This window comes from Coregonus clupeaformis, chromosome 7 (assembly GCF_020615455.1).
Source record: "Coregonus clupeaformis isolate EN_2021a chromosome 7, ASM2061545v1, whole genome shotgun sequence".
Lineage (NCBI taxonomy): Eukaryota > Metazoa > Chordata > Actinopteri > Salmoniformes > Salmonidae > Coregonus > Coregonus clupeaformis.
This window is the reverse complement of record NC_059198.1, coordinates 7,274,822-7,296,484: the sequence shown is the minus strand read 5'-3', so window position 1 is coordinate 7,296,484 and position 21,663 is coordinate 7,274,822. Positions and strand designations below refer to the sequence as shown.

The 21,663-nt window shown below is 44.2% G+C and overlaps 1 protein-coding gene across 1 annotated transcript in view; it reads left to right on the top strand.

Moving 5' to 3' along the window:
- Positions 1–21,663, top strand: part of LOC121570749 (voltage-dependent P/Q-type calcium channel subunit alpha-1A-like) — a 123,705-nt gene that overhangs the window by 74,733 nt on the left and 27,309 nt on the right. Inside the window, exons 34-41 of the mRNA XM_045221010.1 lie at positions 621–704; positions 2,696–2,698; positions 5,785–5,901; positions 9,575–9,640; positions 9,818–9,915; positions 10,038–10,188; positions 14,754–14,881; positions 18,206–18,302. Of these exons, the coding sequence (XP_045076945.1) occupies positions 621–704; positions 2,696–2,698; positions 5,785–5,901; positions 9,575–9,640; positions 9,818–9,915; positions 10,038–10,188; positions 14,754–14,881; positions 18,206–18,302 (744 nt within the window). The remainder of the gene's footprint in view (positions 1–620; positions 705–2,695; positions 2,699–5,784; positions 5,902–9,574; positions 9,641–9,817; positions 9,916–10,037; positions 10,189–14,753; positions 14,882–18,205; positions 18,303–21,663) is intronic.

The window sequence follows — 21,663 nt, the reverse complement described above, 5'->3', positions numbered from 1 at the left end:
ACACACACACACACACACAGATAAATACACACACACATACATACCTGGTGAAAATGCACAGAGAGTATGGTGTTTTATTTAGTTCTGTCCTAATGCACAGTTTGGCTGCAGGCTTATACATGGCACCCAACAAAGGGGTTCTACTGCAGCAGCAGTCAGAATACAGTATGTACCACAATCGTGTGATCCCTTCCCTTTTTCGGGCCAACTAACCAACCAGCCAACCAGCCAACCAACCAGCCAGCCAGCGAGCCAGCCAACCAACCAGCCAACAAGCCAACCAACTAACTAACTAACCAACCAACCAACCATCTCTCTCTCTCTCTCTCTCTCTCTCTCTCTCTCTCTCTCTCTCTCTCTCTCTCTCTCTCTCTCTCTCTCTCTCTCTCTCTCTCTCTCTCTCTCTCTCTCTCTCTCTCTCTGTCAGACTCTAGTCGTATATCTTGCTGGAACCACTCCAATATGGCATCACTGATGTTCAGTTTGTCTGGTCTAATCTTTGTCCCGTTCCCGTCTGACGCTGACTCACCCTTTGTTTTTATCCTTTCTCTCCTCACTCTCTTTCCTTTCTTCCTACTCTTTGTCTGTTCCCTCCCTTCCCCTTTCTCTTCTGCCCACAGAATTACTTCAAAGATGCCTGGAACATTTTTGACTGTGTGACAGTCCTGGGCAGCATTACAGATATTTTAGTGACTGAGCTCGGGGTAAGTGAGGAGTCAGGGGGATGGCGTATATGTGTGGGGGCGGGCAGGGGGAATTAACAGTGGGAAAGGGAAAGGGTGTGTCAGCAAGTTCAGCGGTATACATGGACATGGTGTGTGTGTGTCCTAAAGATGGAGAAAGCAAAAGGCAAAGATAGACTGAGTCAGCGGGGTGCAGAGAGAGAGAGAGAGAGAAGAGAGGGGGACACAGATAGAAAGAGAGAGGTGGCGCATAGAGAAGCAGAGAGACTGTAGTGTACAGGATCTTGCATTGCTCGGTGAAGCATGAACATATTTTGAAAGCCTTATATAATTGTCCCAGTTGGTGGAGAGCAGAGCAGAGAGACCTGGATCTGGTAGCCCAGCCACCACTGACAACACTCAGGAGGCTAACACACACACACTTATGCACGCACGCACTACTCTACTGATCCGCTAGGCAACCTGACAGCCAATCAAATAACCAGCCTAGAAACAATCTGGCCAATCGGACTGTTCCTCTTGCCAGTCAACCATATTTAAAAAAAACATTTGTACATTTTTAGTCATTTAGCAGACGCTCTTATCCAGAGCGACTTACAGTTAGTGAGTGCATACATTTTCATACTGGCCCCCCGTGGGAATCGAACCCACAACCCTGGCGTTGCAAACGCCATGCTCTACCAACTGAGCTACACGGGGCCAATTAGCAACCAGTAAGATAGTGAAAAATGATAGCCAATGAGGTAGACACACTAGTTATTCAGGCAGGTAATGTGGTGTGTGTGTGTGTGTGTGTGTGTGTGTGTGTGTGTGTGTGTGTGTGTGTGTGTGTGTGTGTTGTAATGCCTTTATAAACCATATTATGAAATAGTAATATTGTTTTTGAATGTTGTGTGTCTCTGAGACAATCCAGCCAGCTATAGCCTTTGTTTACATTAAATGTATCATGTACACTTAAACTCTATCAACCCTGGTCCTGGAGAGCTATATGCTTTTATAACCAGCCCAGCACCAACACATCTGATGAAATGTTTTACTCATCATCGGGACCTTGATTAGTTGTGTTACTGCTGGGCTGGAACAAAAGCTTGAACATAATGTAGCTCTGCATGACAAAGGTTGGTGACCACAGGCATAATCATATAAATACATCGGATTTTATTTACATGGATATAGTATTTTGACTTAATGTTATATCATGTATATTATGATTACAAAATATCTTAGTGGTGGCAAGAGTTTTTCCTGACGACATGACTTGAACTTAGTTTGTTTCTATCAGTTCTTATGGTGAGGAAAAGCTCCTGTCCCCAGCTATGATCTATAAGCCGTCCTACTAGGTGTTACTGGCAGTGGATGTTAATGGTATAAGAATCAGGTGGAATAGGTTACTCCTCTCTAAACTGACCTCAGATCAGTCCAAGACACCATTTGATCGAGAGGGACCAGTGAACATGAAAAAGAACAAGCCCTGTTCTTGGATCAGTCCAATGGTAGTCCATCAAAGCCGCCTTTAATTTGGGTTAACTCAAGTTAAAGCTGTAGCTGCCGTGGCGCTGATGCAAACACACGACTTGACAATCATGTTAGTTTTCCTCGCAATCCAATGGAGGCTTGTTAGTGTGTTGATGTTAAAAGTAATCTCATGTTAAGAGTAATCTCATGTTAAGTGTAATCTCATAATATATATTTTTTAACTTCACCTGTTTCATAGTCGTTGATATCCTGCTGTTGTATGTATGGAGGCAGTGTTATGACTGAACTGAACTCCGTAATAATGAGTGTACATATTGACAATTAATTTCCTGTTTTATCTTTTTTTTTACATGCTTTCTTTAACTCTACGCTACTTAATGGCAACTACTTCGCCCCTCTCCCTTCTGACGAATCCATCCAATCAAAATGCACTATGTGTCCATCCATGAAACCTGGCCTGGCCAATCGCACACTTTGTTAAATCAACCTCCAAAAACGCCACTATAAACCATGTCATCTGCAACATCCACATGTAGATGGTTTGTACTTTTTTGGAGATACTTTAATTACTGCATCCATTTCCTGGTGTGGCTGTGGTGATGCATGTTGCTCGACCCCTCACCCTGGCAGTGACCCCTGACCTTTGATCTCTGACCCAGGTTTGACCTGATGACTCGACTGACCTCCTGCTCCCAGTCACCGGACAAAGACATTCGACCAATCCCAAATGGACTACACCTTGTATAGATCTAAAAGGATCAGATAGGATTGAGAAAATATTTCACCTAGCTTATCTTGATAGGTTCGTTGCCATATTACTGATACCAATCCAATGCTTTCAGATCTACACATGTGCTAAGCCTAGAGGGGCTTGAGGTCAATTTGGAATTGGCCAGTAGTCATTGTCCCAATACCCTTTTGGTTCTGATTCAATACTGTCAAAATGCATCCTTCCTTCCTCCCTTCCTTGAAGTGATCACAGCTTTGATCTGACTGATCTGACTAGATCTAACAGGTAACTGCCAAAATAAAGTAAACACTTGAGTAAATTAGGGTTCTGGCAGCTGTTATGGTGTGGGGTGCTTTTTCCTGGCATGGTCCACTCAACCCCTTAGAGGGCAAGGTAAACGCAAATAAATACACAGCCTTTCTGAGTGATCCCCTTCAACCTGGGGCGAAGCCTTTCTATTCTGATGGGTGTGGTCTCTTCCAGGATGACAATGCCCCCATCCACAGGGCACGAGTGGTCACTGAATGGTTTGATGAGCATGAAAATGGAGCGGCGTCTGAGACAGCGTATTCCACCATCATCAACAAAACACCAAATGATGGACTTTCCCATGGAAGAATTGCATCGCATCACTCCAATGGAGTTCCAGACACTTTTAGAATCTATGTCAATGCACATTGAAGTTGTTCTGGCAGTTCGTGGTGGCCCAACGCCCTACTACAATGCTTTATATTGGTGTTTCCTCTATTTTGGCAGTTACCTTTATGTAGCTATGTGGTGGAACTCCTGCTCTCACTAATCTGATCATGTTCAATCAGTGATTATTTCAAGGAGGGAAGGAAGAATGAATGTGTTGTAAAAGTATTCTATCAGATCTGTAGTAATGTAGGAAAGGAAACAAGGAAAGGAAGCTGGTCAAGACTATTGGGACACAGCCATTGTCCTGTGGACGATACTCTCACAGTCACTAGACATGCACTACTGCTTACATTCCTTATAAGCAATCACACACACACACACACACACACACACACACACACACACACACACACACACACACACATGCATGCTAGTTTCTGTGAGAGCCATGGGAGTAAGGTGTGACAGGAGTGGACAGAGTGACTGGGTCTAAAGCTTCACCCATGGCAGAATGGGCTACGGTGCATGTTGCCCCACTGCATGTCTCTGGCAGGGATGACACACACGTGTATTACTCATGACACATAAGTTAAACACACACCCAGACATACATGGCCACTGACCTACAAACACATATACACACACAACAGTATATAGCAAAATAAATACACGCACATAGGCTTGTGTTGCAATACCATAGTGAACTCTTGATGGGAGCTGAATGTGCCTACTGCCAAGCCCTCTCTAACCCAGAACCCTTCCCTTGGTAGAGGGTTGAAGGACCATGCACATCATAGGACCGTGAGCATCACACACTTAGTTTACAGTAATATAATATAAGTACAGTTTTATTTGTGTAGTGCTTTTTACAAATGCTTTCGCCACTAAGTGTGTAATAATTTGAGCAAGACCAAGCCGTATGATTCGCCTTATGAATTTATAGTAATGCTATCACTGTTATATCAACATTGGAACTTTGTAACAATTATATTTCTAAATATCATCAATATATTTGCAGTTTGTCCTTCAACCCAGAACCCCCCCCTCCCCCCACCCCCCCCTCACTGACTGTGAAGCAATAAAGGTTGGGGTTAATTCCGTGTAAATTCTGTTATTTCAGGAGGTGACTTGAAATTCAGGAGTCCTCTTAAAGCAACAGTGGACAATTTTTAATTGTATGAATTAAAATAAAAAATAAGTTAAAATTGTATCCCCTGAATTGAGTGAACTGAAATGGAATCGACACTGACTTTATATTGTCACAGGACTAAAACGAGCCAATCCCTTGTGAAGGAGCGCTGTCAGCTTTGCTGTGTTGCGTTGACAAGTGGTTAGCTTGCTGTGATCTAGCTAGCTCCATATTTTGCGGTGGTGCGTTTGCCTTGAGGATCAGTGCATTTGGTTGTATTTACGAGAAAAACGGTTTCCTGCACCCACAACTACTACTACTACTAGTACTACTACTACTGCTACTACTAATACTACTACTACTACTAGTACTACTACTACTACTACTACTACCTACTACCTACTACTACTACTACTACTACTACTACTACTACTACTACTACTACTACGACTACTACTACTACTACTACTACTACCTACTGCCCCAATTGGATGACAATGGTTAGGTTTTGAAAATGTATGATTATCCTTTCCGCTGTATTGATTCCTTTCTTCAAACTCCTTGGATATGCCCGAGCCTGTTACAAGCCTTGAATTTTTTGGTTTGGTTTGCATTTGATTCCAGTTCAGTTTGGTTGCTTTTCTGTTGGTTTTGAATCCTCCTCAGTTTGGTTTTGAACTTTTCCCCTGCTTTTATGGTTTGGTTTGTTTTAGGACAGGAAATAGTTATCTAACATTGCATGGCAAGTGATAAGCTTCTCCTCTCTACCCCGCACCACCTTTTCTCCACCCTTCTCTCTCTCTACTCCCTGCCTCTATCTCTCCATCCCTCTATTCCCCCCTTTTCCATCTTTCCTTCTTTCTACCCCTCACCCCCTCACATTTCTCTCTCCATTTCTCTCTCTATTTCTCTCTCCATTTCTCTCTCCATTTCTCTCTCCATTTCTCTCTCTATTTCTCTCTCTCTCTCTCTCTCTCTCTCTCTCTCTCTCTCTCTCTCTCTCTCTCTCTCTCTCTCTCTCTCTCTCTCTCTCTCTCTCTCTCTCTCTCTCTCTCTCTCTCTCTCTCTCTCTCTCTCTCTTTCTCTCTCGCTTACTCTTGTCTCTGGTCATACTGTGGGTGTTGTAGAATAACTTCATCAACTTGAGTTTCCTGAGACTGTTCAGGGCTGCCAGGCTCATCAAACTGCTCCGGCAGGGAGAGACCATCCGCATCCTGCTCTGGACCTTTGTCCAGTCCTTCAAGGTAATGCCACACACACACAGATACACACACACACACACACACACACACACACACACACCTCACACACACTCACACACACACACACACACACACACACACACACACACACACACACACATGCAAACACACACACAGAGAGAGATCAGCTTTGTGGGGACCTATGAGAATACACCCACACAGACACTAGTAATAACATTGTGGGGACCTATGAGAATACACCCACACAGACCCTAGGAGTAACATTGTGGGGACCTATGACAGAATACACACACACAGACCCTAGTAGTAGCATTGTGGGGACCTATGACAGAATACGCACACACAGACCCTAGTAGTAGCATTGTGGGGACCTATGAGAATACACCCACACAGACCCTAGTAGTAACATTGTGGGGACCTATGAGAATACACCCACACAGACCCTAGTAGTGGCATTGTGCGGACCTATGACAGAATACACCCACACAGACCCTAGTAGTGGCATTGTGGGGACCTATGAGAATACACCCACACAGAACCTAGTAGTAACATTGTGGAGACCTATGAGAATACACCCACACAGACCCTAGTAGTAACATTGTGGGGACCTATGAGAATACACCCACACAGACCCTAGTAGTGGCATTGTGCGGACCTATGACAGAATACACCCACACAGACCCTAGTAGTGGCATTGTGGGGACCTATGAGAATACACCCACACAGAACCTAGTAGTAACATTGTGGAGACCTATGAGAATACACCCACACAGACCCTAGTAGTAACATTGTGGGGACCTATGATAGAATACACACACACAGACCATAGTAGTAACATTGTGGGGACCTATGAGAATACACACACACAGACCCTAGTAGTTGCATTGTGGGGACCTATGAGAATACACCCACACAGACCCTAGTAGTTGCATTGTGGGGACCTATGACAGAATACACCCACACAGACCCTAGTAGTAACATTGTGGGGACCTATGAGAATACATCCACACAGACCCTAGTAGTAACATTGTGGGGACCTATGAGAATACACCCACACAGACCCTAGTAGTAACATTGTAGGGACCTATGAGAATACACCCACACAGACCCTAGTAGTAACATTGTGGGGACCTATGAGAATACACCCACACAGACCCTAGTAGTAACATTGTGGGGACCTATGAGAATACACCCACACAGACCCTAGTAGTAGCATTGCGGGGACCTATGAGAATACACCCACACAGACCCTAGTAGTAACATTGTGGGGAGCTATGACAGAATACACACACAAAACCAGAGGTGTGGACTTGAGTCACATGACTTGGACTCCAGTCAGATTTGAGTCACACATTTGATGACTTCAGAGTCAACTTGATAGAAAATAAAACAACTTGAGACTTGACTTCGACTTGGAGCATCAAGACTCAGGACTCAAATTAGAGACTTGAGACTGATGACTTGAAATTATCTGGCCAGGTTAAGTAACGTTTTGTCACTCATTTTGTGGCACAGAGTCTCTGTGGATTAGGCTACTCTCCACGCAGCCAGAGACAGTATCGCACTTGCAACAACAACAAAAAAAGATTGGCTAGTGAAACGGTTTTGGGGGGGTCGCGAGTGTGAAACTGAATGGGAAAACTGCATAAACAATATAGCCTACCATTTGTATTGTATATTTATACCTTATGCTTATTCGTTCTGGTCACTAACGTAAGCCTACAGCATTGCACCAAATTCTTGTAATCTGTACTTCAGAACCTTGACTGTTGATCAATGACCAGTCATCAGCATTGCGTGCAAAGGCGGGCGCACATATCCAGATTAGTGACCAGAAAGAAAGGACTTGTTTAATTTTCTCCGGTTTTGCCTGGCAAAAACAGAGTAGCCTACCTACATGAATACATCTTTGCCAGAACAATAGGCTGGGGATTTCATTGATAATTTTCATATTTCAGATAGGCCTAGTTTAGGTGGATTATATATGTCTAAAGATAGCTGTAACATCACACTACCTTCAATATTTATGGGATGAAGATGTAACATATTCAGGCGAATTACGATATTTGTGAGGAAGAAAAAGGCTACAGACAGATCATGCTTTCCATCCGATCCTGCAACCCCCCTGCAAATATGTAGGCCGCATGATCCTGCTTGCTTTGGACTCCAGAGAAGTTAAAAGGTGACATGAATGACTTTCAGCTCAAAATGAAATCGTAAAACCCAGTTTATTTCTGTGTCTTGCGTTTTGAAAATGCATCACCTGCGCGTGTGTGCATGTGTGTGCGCGGCGGGTCGCAAGCTTTGAACCACTTATTTTTGGGGGTCGTGGGTCAAAAAGAGAACTGGTCACTGAATGGTTTGATGAGCTAGCGAACAGATTGCTGATTTGCTGTACAGCTATAGGATCGGGTGCAGCGCAAACATCTAATTGTAGGGAGAGAGGATTGACATAAATAAATATGCAGCTCCAAAAATTGTGATGATCAAGAATATGAACTGTTTACTTTGCATGTTCACCAGCATTGGGGCATCAAGCAACAATTACTAGCATAGGCTTACTGGTCTTTTGGTATGTCAAAATTGCTTGAAATTGATAATTGAGTTATGAAGCTTGCATTTGGAATTTGTTGTTAAAATTAATTATTAAATAATCAAAATGTTGTAGACAAAAGGCTGTCTGGTTCCTCAATAAATAGACAAAGATGTTGTGACCTTGGGACTATAAGGTTCTATCTGCCCTAAGCATAGTTCTGAGATATTGAGCATCAGTTTTCAAATCCCAGATCTCAGAACTTTTTTGTAGTGAATTATTTTTAGGTGGGTGCATTAGCAGATATAAGCTTATGGCTCTGAAATGTCAATCTGGGTTTAGCCATACGGTTCTATCTGACTCTTCTAAATTAGACATGTTCAGTTTTAAGAAGACTGTAGCTATTTCAATACATAAATGATAGAATTTCTATTTTACCAAAATAGAGTCAGAACACATCATCAAATACATTAAGAACTGTATTATGATCATTAGACAAATTACTGTCATCACTGAACAATGATGTGACATCATTTACAGATTTAATTTTCTAGTTTTTAATTTTTTCACTTAAAATGTACGTTTTCAAAAATATAACTTTACAGACATATGAAGAACCATATAAAGATCTATTATATGTGACTAACTCATTTTTGACAAAAATGTCAGATAGAACCTTATAGTCCCAAGGTCTCGATTTGTAGTTGAACAAGTCATTGCATGTATAGATTTGTTTACTTGACTTGAGACTTTACTTGGAAAAACGTGTGACTTGACTTGACTTGACTTTCCCTTCGAATGCACGACTTGGACTTGACTCGAGACTTGACCCGTTCTTCTTGGTACTCGACTTGAGACTTGGACCTTGTGACTTGAGACTTGCTTGTGACTTGAATAATACTGACTTGGTCCCACCTCTGCTTAAAACCCACTTAGCAGCATTGTGGGGACCTATGACAGTATACCCACACAGAGACCCACTTAGCAGCATTGTGGGGACCTATGACAGTATACCCACACAGAGACCCACTTAGCAGCATTGTGGGGACCTATGACAGTATACCCACACAGAGACCCACTTAGCAGCATTGTGGGGACCTATGACAGTATACAAACCCATACACAGTGAATAGTACTCCAGCTCTTTGTTTCTGTGTTTAGGCGCTGCCGTACGTGTGCCTGCTTATCGGCATGCTGTTCTTCATCTATGCCATCATCGGGATGCAGGTGAGTAGAGACACGAGAAGAAAAACTGGTCAAAATGAATGGTCATTTTTACAGATCAACATTAACTTTATAAAAAGCATCCAGGGAAGGTGTGACATTTGCCTGCCATAGAGACGTGTGTAAGGTTGTGCATTCTCCCATATTACCTAGGATGTTGACGGTTTGTTGTTTTGTCAGCTGTTTGGGAACATAGGGATGGAGGAGGAGGAGGGGAGCGCCATCAACGAACACAACAACTTCAGGACTTTCTTCCAAGCTCTCATGCTGCTCTTCAGGTGTGTGTGTGTGTGTGTGTGTGTGTGTGTGCGCGTTTACATGTGTGCATGCGTGCCTGTGTGTACAGTACATGCATACGTGTGTCTCCAACATGTGTGTGTGTGTGTGTGTATTTGTATAGGAGTGCCACGGGCGAGGCGTGGCATGACATCATGCTGGCGTGTCTTGGAGGGAAGCACTGTGATCCTCTGGCAGGGAACACTGAACCAGAGTGTGGCAGCCAGTTTGCCTACCTCTACTTTGTGTCCTTCATCTTCTTCTGCTCCTTCCTGGTGAGAAGCTCTATCTGTTTATCTGTCTGTCTGTCTAGCTGTTTATCTGTCTGTCTGTCTAGCTGTCTGTCTGTCTAGCTGTCTGTCTGTCTAGCTGTCTAGCTGTCTGTCTAGCTGTCTGTCTGTCTAGCTGTTTATCTGTCTGTCTAGCTGTCTGTCTGTCTAGCTGTTTATCTGTCTGTCTGTCTGTCTAGCTGTCTGTCTGTCTAGCTGTCAGTCTGTCTAGTAGTATGTCTGTCTAGCTGTCTGTCTGTCTAGCTGTCTGTCTATCTAGCTGTTTATCTGTTTGTCTGTCTAGCTGTCTGTCTGTCTAGCTGTCTAGCTGTCTAGCAGTCTGTCTGTCTAGCTGTTTATCTGCCTGTCTGTCTAGCTGTGTGTCTGTCTAGCTGTCTAGCTGTCTAGCTGTCTGTCTGTCTAGCTGTCTGTCTAGCTGTCTGTCTGTCTAGCTGTCTGTCTGTCTACCTGTCTAGCTGTCTGTCTGTCTAGCTGTTTATCTGTCTAGCTAACTGTCTGTCTAGCTGTTTATCTGTCTATCTGTCTAGCTGTCTGTCTGTCTAGCTTTCTAGCTGTCTGTCTGTCTAGCTGTCTGTCTGTCTGTCTAGCTGTCTGTCTGTCTAGCTGTCTAGCTGTCTAAGCTGACTGTCTGTCTAGCTGTCTGTCTGTCTAGCTGTCTAGCTGTCTGTCTGTCTAGCTGTCTGTTTGTCTAGCTGTCTAGCTGTATAGTTGTCTGTCTAGCTGTCTGTCTGTCTAGCTGTTTATCTGTCTGTCTGTCTAGCTGTCTGTCTGTCTAGCTCTCTAGCTGTCTGTCTGTCTAGCTGTCTGTCTGTCTAGCTGTCTGTCAGTCTAGCTATCTGTCTGTCTAGCTGTCTAGCTCTCTAGCTGTCTGTCTGTATGCCTAGCTGTCTGTCTGTCTAGCTGTTTATCTCTCTGTCTGTCTAGCTCTCTGTCTGTCTATTTGTCTAGCTGTCTGTCTAGCTGTATGTCTGTCTGTCTGTCTAGCTGTATGTCTGTCTGTCTGTCTAGCTGTCTGTCTAGCTGTCTGTCTGTCTGTCTGTCTGGCTAGTTGTCTAGCTGTATGTCTCTCTAGCTGTGTAGCTGTCAAAGCTGTCTGTCTGTCTAGCTGTCTAGCTGTCTGTCTGTCTAGCTGTCTGTTTATCTAGCTGTCTAGCTGTCTAGTTATCTGTCTAGCTATCTGTCTGTCTAGCTGTTTATCTGTCTATCTGTCTAGCTGTCTGTCTGTCTAGCTCTCCAGCTGTCTGTCTGTCTAGCTGTCTGTCTGTCTAGCTGTCTGTCTAGCTATATGTCTGTCTAGCTGTCTGGCTGTCTGTCTAGCTGTCTAGCTGTCTGTCTGTCTAGCTGTTTATCTGTGTGTCTGTCTAGCTGTCTGTCTGTCTGTCTTTCTAGCTGTCTGTCTGTCTGTCTAGTTGTCTGTCTGTCTGTCTAGCTGTCTAGCTGTCTGTCTGCCTAGCTGTCTGTCTGTCTAGCTGTTTATCTGTCGGTCTGTCTAGCTGTCTGTCTGTCAAGTTGTCTAGCTGTCTGTCTGTCTAGCTGTTTATCTGTCTGTCTGTCTGTCTAGCTGTCTGTCTGTCAAGTTGTCTAGCTGTATGTCTGTGTGTCTAGCTGTCTGTCTGTCTAGCTGTCTATCTGTCTGTCTAACTGTCTGTCTGTCTAGCTGTCTAGCTGTCTAGTTGTCTGTCTGTCTGTCTAGCTGTCTAGTTGTCTGTCTAGTTGTCTGTCTCTCTGTTGCCCTTTTAGTCATACTTTCCCCCTTAGTGTCTGTTATAGGGTTGCAAAATTCTGGGAACTTTCTATAAATTCCCTGTCTTTCCCGAAATCCTAGTTGGAGGATTCCCAGAATCAGGAGGGAATAAGCAGGAAATCCGGAATACTCTAACCACACTGTAAAGCCGGATAAGTTCTGGCTACTCAAACATTTTGAGGAAACCGATTACCTAAAAAAATATTAAGTTTAGAAACTTAAACAGCTGAAGTTAGCAGTACTACCTTCATATGAATAATACAAATGCCATTTTTTTTATAAGGTATTCTTAAATTTAACGCCCCCACTAAGCCATGCCTCCAATAATTTCCCAGTGTGCCTTGCCTTTTTGATTGAATTGTAATGTTACCACCCATGACTGTATTTGTTAGTGACAGAGACATGGTTGTTGAATTCGTTCATTTTCATTCCTGTGGCCTTCACCAAGTGAGTTCCTAGGCGAATATTATCATTATAATTTAACCATTACATATATCATAAGGACGTATACAGTGGCCTGAAACTCATAGTTTACAGTCCACATCAGGCCTGCAAGTAGGGTTGAAAAATTCCACAAACTTTCCCCCAAAATCCAATCAGGATTTCTGGAAAACCTGTGAAATTTACCAGAACTTTGCAACCCTAACTGTAAATCACATTATGCTGGCTTGCAAAGTGATGTACAGTGAGGGAAAAAAGTATTTGATCCCCTGCTGATTTTGTACGTTTGCCCACTGACAAAGAAATCATCAGTCTATAATTTTAATGGTAGGTTTATTTGAACAGTGAGAGAAAGAATAACAACAACAAAATCCAGAAAAACGCATGTCAAAAATGTTATAAATTGATTTGCATTTTAATGAGGGAAATAAGTATTTGACCCCCTCTCAATCAGAAAGATTTCTGGCTCCCAGGTGTCTTTTATACAGGTAACGAGCTGAGATTAGGAGCACACTCTTAAAGGGAGTGCTCCTAATCTCAGCTTGTTACCTGTATAAAAGACACCTGTCCACAGAAGCAATCAATCAATCATATTCCAAACTCTCCACCATGGCCAAGACCAAAGAGCTATCCAAGGATGTCAGGGACAAGATTGTAGACCTACACAAGGCTGGAATGGGCTACAAGACCATCGCCAAGCAGCTTGGTGAGAAGGTGACAACAGTTGGTGCGATTATTCGCAAATGGAAGAAACACAAAAGAACTGTCAATCTCCCTCGGCCTGGGGCTCCATGCAAGATCTCACCTCGTGGAGTTGCAATGATCATGAGAACGGTGAGGAATCAGCCCAAAACTACACGGGGGGATCTTGTCAATGATCTCAAAGCAGCAGGGACCATAGTCACCAAGAAAACAATTGTTAACACACTATGCCGTAAAGGACTGAAATCCTGCAGCGCCCGCAAGGTCCCCCTGCTCAAGAAAGCACATATACATGCCCGTCTGAAGTTTGCCAATGAACATCTGAATGATTCAGAGGAGAACTGGGTGAAAGTGTTGTGGTCAGATGAGACCAAAATGGAGCTCTTTGGCATCAACTCAACTCGCCGTGTTTGGAGGAGGAGGAATGCTGCCTATTACCCCAAGAACACCATCCCCGCCGTCAAACATGGAGGTGGAAACATTATGCTTTGGGGGTGTTTTTCTGCTAAGGGGACAGGAAAACTTCACCGCATCAAAGGGATGATGGACGGGGCCATGTACCGTCAAATCTTGGATGAGAACCTCCTTCCCTCAGCCAGGCCATTGAAAATGGGTCGTGGATGGGTATTCCAGTATGACAATAACCCAAAACACACGGCCAAGGCAACTAAGGAGTGGCTCAAGAAGAAGCACATTAAGGTCCTGGAGTGGCCTAGCCAGGCTCCAGACCTTAATCCCATAGAACATCTGTGGAGGGAGCTGAAGGTTCGAGTTGCCAAACGTCAGCCTCGAAACCTTAATGACTTGGAGAAGATCTGCAAAGAGGAGTGGGACAAAATCCCTCCTGAGATGTGTGCAAACCTGGTGGCCAACTACAAGAAACGTCTGACCTCTGTGATTGCCAACAAGGGTTTTGCCACCAAGTACTAAGTCATGTTTTGCAGAGGGGTCAAATACTTATTTCCCACATTAAAATGCAAATCAATTAAAAAAAAAATTTACATGCGTTTTTCTGGATTTTTTTGTTGTTATTCTGTCTCTCACTGTTCAAATAAACCTACCATTAAAATTATAGACTGATCATTTCTTTGTCAGTGGGCAAACGTACAAAATCATCAGGGGATCAAATACTTTTTTCCCTCACTGTATAATTCCAATTGGAATCTAGCCAGCGTTAGACTATCCAACAGTTGATATGTGTATTCACCCGCAACCTGCCTTCATAATGACTGCCAGGGTTAAGAACAGTGTGAGGAAACTACCTAAGCCATTTAAACTGGAACAACCATTTCAGTAAAAAAATACGTATCTTTGTGTAGCATAATATTTAATCAATCACTCAATGTACTTGCAAAAACACAGATATGAAAAATCAACCTGCAGTAGAGCATCCCCCCTAATTTGTTATCATATTATTCATTTATTTAGTTGGTGTGACTTGTAGTTTTGAGTCATACCCACATAAACATTTTAATTAATAATTACTTTTAATTGACTTTGAGTACAATTTACTAGAAGTATCTGAGTTAAAAATGCCTTGGGGTTTACAGTGCAGGATTTCTGGAAAACCAGGGAATTTATTTTGCAACCCTAGTCTGTTATAAGTGCACACTTGCTTGGCTGACATAATACTGTGTAATAATGTGGCTGTTTGTGTTTTTAGATGCTGAATCTGTTCGTGGCTGTCATCATGGACAACTTTGAGTACCTGACCAGAGACTCCTCCATCCTCGGCCCACATCATCTAGACGAGTATGTCAGGATATGGGCTGAGTATGACCAAGCAGCTTGGTGAGTGACACACACACACACACACACACACACGCACATGCACACGCACACGCACACACACACACACACACACACACAAACATATACTGTATATATATATATATATATATTAAAATATACACACACATTTTACACATGAGACACATCAGCACCTCATGATAAACACTTATATACTGAACACTCTCATAGTCTGAAAGATTAAAAAACACACACACACACACAAACACACACATACACACACACGATTCCAATGGTTTCTTGTTTTAATATGTTCAGTTTTTCAGAGGTAGACATCAGCTCCCATGTCTGTGTATCTCTGAGCGTTAACTCCTCCTGGACTGTGTACAGTAGCTTTGTATAACTTTCTGGTGTAACCCAAACACTACTAAAGTGTCCTCAACCTTGGCACTAGATATCATTAGCCTGTGGTAAAACTGATCTAAGTACAGTCTTTGGGAACAGCGGATGTGAAGAGTGGGAGTCTGGAAGCTGTACAGTAACCATGAAGTAAATTACTCCATAGTTATAAAGGACAACAGTCATAAAGGATATAATGGCCAATCGCACACAAGTCTCCTGTAGTTGAACTGATCCCAAATCAGTTTAAAGAACCCATAAATGACAGTCCCAAACAAGACAGCAGTTGTAGGGGGGATCATGGATCTGAGCAGTAACCTTCTCAGAAATCCAGTTATCCCTCCCACCCTGTGCCCCCTCCCTCTCTGTGAGTGGTTCAGACCCCCATCCCACCTCCACCCCCTCTGGAATCTGCATACTGCCAAAACTTACTGTGGGGACAAACCTCCCCTTTACTGTACTGTATATTCAACCCCCTTGGAACCTAAAACACACTAAGTTTCCTAGTATCTGTATTCCAGTGCCTGTTATCCTTCTGCTATCCTGTAGTCTGCACTGTAGAGGGAGAGAATAAGGGAAGAGGAGGAGGGAGAGGGAATGGATGGAGGGAAGGAGGTAGCGACACAGTGGTGGGCGAAGGGAAATGGAGAGAGAGAATGAGAAAGACTGAGATGGGAAGGAATAGACAAAGTAAACAGAATGAAAGGGTTTTGGCAACATGGAGAAACTGAGATAAAGACAGGCAAGGCAAAAAAACAAGGACGTTTTTCTGGAGAGAAGCAAGTGAGGGAGGTGGGAAGGAGGAAGTGAGGAAGGAGGGAGGGGGGAAGGAGGGAGGGAGGGAGGGAGGGAGGGATGGACAGACAATCTATGGGGAGATGGGCCTCTGTGTGACAAGTGGCTATTACACATTAAGACATTTAGCATTCACATGCATTTCTAGTTAATGAGCTATTCCTTAATTATACTCCACAAACAACCAATTACTGGCACACGCCACTGCTGGCAGAGAGGAGGAAGGGAATGAACGAGGGGAATGAGAGAGAGATAGGGATGGGTTCTATTAGGAAGAGGAATTGAGAGAGACATAGGGATGGGTTCTATTAGGAAGAGGAATTGAGAGAGACATAGGGATGGGTTCTATTAGGAAGAGGAATTGAGACAGACATAGGGATGTGTTCTATTAGGAAGAGGAATTGAGAGAGAGACAGGGATGGGTTCTATTAGGAAAACAGGAAAGATAATAGATAGGAAGTGGTTAAACAGAGAAGGGATAGGCTGAGAGAATGGTAGGAACAGGGAAAGACTACAGTGTCATTGCAGAAGAACAGCACTACAGCTCGAACGGGTGACGTGCAACAACAATGTGTGTGTGTGAGTGTGTGTGTGTGGTGTATGTAGTATGTGTGTGTACACCGTACGGTAATTTTGCTGTGTATGATATCTTGTTTGTTGTCAATCTTGTGCTCTTCTTTCTTCCCACTGTTCTCTCTTGTCGTATCTGTCGTGTACGTTTGTTCTAACTCCCCCGTATTCTTTTTGCAGCGGTCGCATACATTATAAGGATATGTACAGTTTATTGCGAGTTATCGACCCGCCTCTTGGCTTAGGAAAGAAATGCCCCCATAGAGTGGCCTGCAAGGTTTGACTTCCACTAAAAATCCTCAACCACACCTGCTACAGCATCCAAGAATGGAATGAGTGTCGCTTATCTTATCTTATTGGATTTCATTTTTGTTATACTTTCTCTCTTCTTCTTTACTTTGACCATTTCTACTTACATTCTGATCTGAAACAAGAATGTGTAGGACAATGCAGACACCCAGACAAGCATGACGTTGTGCACCACTGAAATGAAAAAGCAAAAATAAGAATTATGATTGTTCTCCTTTGGTCTTTTTTCTTTCTGTTGTTCTGCTTGCTGTTGAGCCACGGCTAGGCGCTGTGCTAGACACACTGTGGGGTCTGTAGCATTGCATTGTTCTTGGTGAGGGAGGACAGAAACTGCATTGACACCCCACCCTCATCATGGTATAACCCAGTCCCAGCAGTGGAGCTCCGTGCTTGACTCTGAAGTCCTCTGCTCCTCTATACAATCCCCTCCCACTTGCATAGAACTATATTTTACTACTACTAAAAGTTTCCATCTCTACTCAACTCCGCTCCTCTTCCCTATACCCCCTCTTATCTTCTACAAGATATACCCCCCCGATCAGACCAGTTAAACCCCCCTTACCCCGCCCACTCAGACCAGTTCTAGACAGCCTCACTGCGTCTCTCTCTAGCTCTCAAACCAGTAACTTTTTTTTTTCTTCTCCTCTCTACTCTTTGCTTTGGTCTCTCTCTTTCTCTCTCTCTCTCTCTCTCTCTCTCTCTCTCTCTCTCTCTCTCTCTCTCTCTCTCTCTCTCTCTCTCTCTCTCTCTCTCTCTCTCTCTGTCTCTCTCTCTGTCTCTCTCTCTCTCTCTCTCTCTCTCTCTTTCTCTCTGTCTCTCTCTCTCTCTCTCTCTCTCTGTCTCTCTCTCTCTCTCTCTCTCTCTCTCTCTCTCTCTTTCTATCTGTGTCCCCTGCTCTTCTCTCTCGTTCTCTCTCTCTCTCTCTTTCTATCTGTGTCCCCTGCTCTTCTCTCTCTCTCTCTCTCTCTCTCTCTCTCTCTCTCTCTCTCTCTCTCTCTCTCTCTCTCTCTCTCTCTCTCTCTCTCTCTCTCTCTCTCTCTCTCTCTCTCTTTCTCCGCCTGTCTCTCTCTCTCTCTTTCTCCCCCTCTCTCTCGCTCTCTCTCTTTCTCTCTCTCTTTCTGCCCCCTCTCCCCCTCTCCCCCCCCTCTCTCTCTCCCTCTTCTCTTTCTCTCTCTACTGATCTCTATCTTTCTCCCACCCCTCCTCTCTGCTCTCATTCTCTCTCCTCTCTCTCTGGTTGGCTGTGGTTGGCTGTGGCTGTTCTGGCTTTGGCTGTGCTGCGCTGACATGCAGTGGCAGGATCAGTTGCAGGGATATGTATGACATGCTCATGCACATGAGCCCTCCGCTAGGACTGGGGAAGAGGTGCCCGGCACGGGTGGCCTACAAGGTCAGGACCCCCTAGAACCAGGGGGCTTAGCGCCTCTTCCTGCTTTACTGTGTATCCGTAGTGTTGGTGTCTTCTTCTTATCTCAATTTTCTTCTTCTCTTTCGTTATTCGATGGAGGGGAGTGCTGTTGTCGTTGTGGGGAATGGGGAGGATGGATGGGGGATGGGGGATGGGGGGATAGGAGTTTTGGGGTTTGGGGGTGTAGGGGTGCGGGGCGGGGGGTAGGGTCAAGGGTCAAATGTCAGACAGGTTTATCCACAGGAAGGGGTGAACGGAGGGAACTTCTCAGCTCTTTTGCATCGTGTATACTGACGGAAACACACACACACACACCTTTACACACACATATTATCAAACACATACACCCACATGTTGCTTTTGCCAGTCAAAGTTTTACAAGCATCTGAATAGAGTGCATAGAGGAATAGAATACACCAAATCAGCTGTGGTAACTATAGGAGCTTTGGCTAAAGTAAACTTCAGGGGGTCTCAAACTTTGATATTGACTCTATACAGGTGTGTACATTAGAGTGACCTCTTTAATGTATACTAGTGGCAAAATATTAAACATATATGTTTATACAAAAATATATATAAAGGTTTGGCCAAGCTGGCAAAATAGTGTATGCACACAGCTACACACACATGCACAGACAAAAACATACACATACACACAGACACACCAGTATGCGTGTGCAGCCGGGCTTGGAAGGTCCGTAAGACTTCTGTCCTCTGAGTCTCTCCGTCCTGTGGATGGCGCTACAGCAAACACACACACATGCACACACGTGAACACACACACACGCACGCACACACACACACACACACACACACACACACACACACACACACACACACACACACACACACACACACACACACACACACACACACACACACACACACATACATACACACACATAGAGGAACAGGTCTCTGTCTTTCTCTTTTGTTGTACAGTAGTCCAACACATACAAATCAGGATTTATTTTCTGGGTAGAGGATAGAGAGCCGAAAGGTCCCGTTTATAGTTTGTTGTCTATCTAGTTGGTTGTGTAGTTTGCTAACCAGTCAACTGTTATCATTGCCAAAGAATAACGGCTAGCCTCTTTTTTTGTTGTAGACTCTCTTTGGCCCTGTAGCAAAATCTGCAAGTGAATATTTTCCACCCGTCCCTGTTTCTTCTGTCAATGCAGTTCTACTCTGTTTCCAGTCCCCCTCCTCTTCACATGCTGTCTCCCCCCCTCGTCCTCACCCGCCACCCGCATGCCTGCCCCTTCACCCCCACCACCACACGGGCACTACCATTACCACCCCCTTCTCTCTCACACACTGTCAGACACCAACACACACTCATGCCCGTTAAATACCCTTATATACTTGTGAAATCCTTCAGATATTCTAACACACACTCATATACCCCACTAATTTGGTTGTCACCAACCCTGGTCCTGGAGAACGAACAGTTCTTTGATTCAACTAATCAAGGTCTTGCTGATTAGCTGATCAATAGAATCAGATGTGCTAGCATTGGACTAGGACAAAAACCTGCCCTGCACTCCCTCTCTCTCAGACCAGGGATGGTAGTGACTACTGCTCTAATATAACCTGATACCCCCTGTTATACCCTTATGATGCACTTACAGCACATTATGACACCCTTATGATACCCTTACGACACATTATGACACCCTTATGACACACGTGTCCCTTCGTAGGCAGATCGCTGTGAGCCTCAGGGGCAGCCAGCAGAACAGCCTGTAGGCACAGGAGATCTCTCTACCGCCAGAAATGACTGTCCCCAAACCCTCCTTATCCTCCCAGCTGCTCTCCCTACCTACATCTCTGCTAATCTTTAACTCTCCCTCGATCTCTATCGTCCATCTCTCCACGTCTCTCTCTCTCTCTTTCTATCCTTCACTTCGCCATCTCTCTCTCTTTCTATTTCTCCCTATATTTCTCCTTGACTCTCTCCATCCCTCTCTCTGCCTTTCTGTCCTCTGTTCATTCATTCCTATCAGCTCAGCTCATCTCTCCTCTCCCTGCCTCATCTCTCTGCTTTATCCTGTATTTTCTCTCATTCCTTCTTCTCCACCCTCCGTTTTGTCCCTCAGTCCTAACAGCCTTCCTCCTGAAGTGTCCTCTGTAATATAATCAACCCCTCAGACTTTAACCTCTAACCTTCCTTCCTCCACCACCACCATCTACTGTGTCTGTTGGTAGCCATAGCAACAGTCAAGTCTTTGAAAATACATATCCTCTCCCCTTTCCCTGTGTAAACTGTCATCTGTAGGTGAAGACCTTAAAAACCCACAGACCCCCCTTCTCGCCCTTCACCTGTCCCCTGTCCCCCACCCACCATCACTACCTTCCTGCCCAATGAGAGAGGTCAAAACCCTCACCCTTGACCTTCACCTCTGAATCACAGAACAATGGCCCCTGTATGTATAGTGTTCAATTCTCTCCCCCACTCTTCTCTGTTCTGTAGAGACAGACAGACAGACGTCTTCAGGCAGGACTGCTGTGTTACGGACTTGGCCAGCTTGTGTGGTGGTAGATCTTTCTTTTATTCTATAATTTTCTTCTTCTTTCGACCTCTTTTTCTTATCTCTCGCTGTTCATCTCTCTCAGCCATCTTTTTTTCTCTCTCATCCTCCAACCTCTTCTCATTCTCCAACTTCTCCCCTCTTTAAATTTGAAAAAGGTCTCTATAACGCCACTCACAACTCCCCCCCTCTCTTTTCAATTATTTTCTGATAACGAGATGTATGTCTTTCCCACCCCTTTATCGTATAGCCCTCCTCAGGCCTAAGGTAGCCTAACCTACAACCTCAGCCCACGGCAGCCATCTTGATTTTCTTAGATTACCTTGGTCCGCTGAATTCTGTTCTCACCTATTAACCTTGTCAGGCCCTGCACCCATTATTCACTGAGAGATCAGAGGATCTGAATAGAGCTTTACAACTCTATTGTCTCTGTATAACAATAATAGCCCTTCATCTAATATCTACTATAGATAGCACATGTAGTTTCAATGATGTTATATCCTCCTGCCAATAACCACTACTAAACCCAAACAGATAAACATTATTATATTATTCAACCACACAGAGGATGCTTTCTGTGTACGGCTGTGCAGCTGCTTGTCCTGTGAGACATATGTATGTGCACTGCATGTTGCATGGGGGGGAAGCAGGGAAGAATGGGGGGGGTATGTATCACAGGGTTTTGGGGTGGGTGAACGGAGTGGTTGGCATGGTCTTGCTGCATGTCTGGGATGTCGCCATGACAACGGTTACCGCGAGCCTGTCTCACACACACTTACGTCACGTTGTCTGTGTGTGTTGTCTGTGCATGTGTG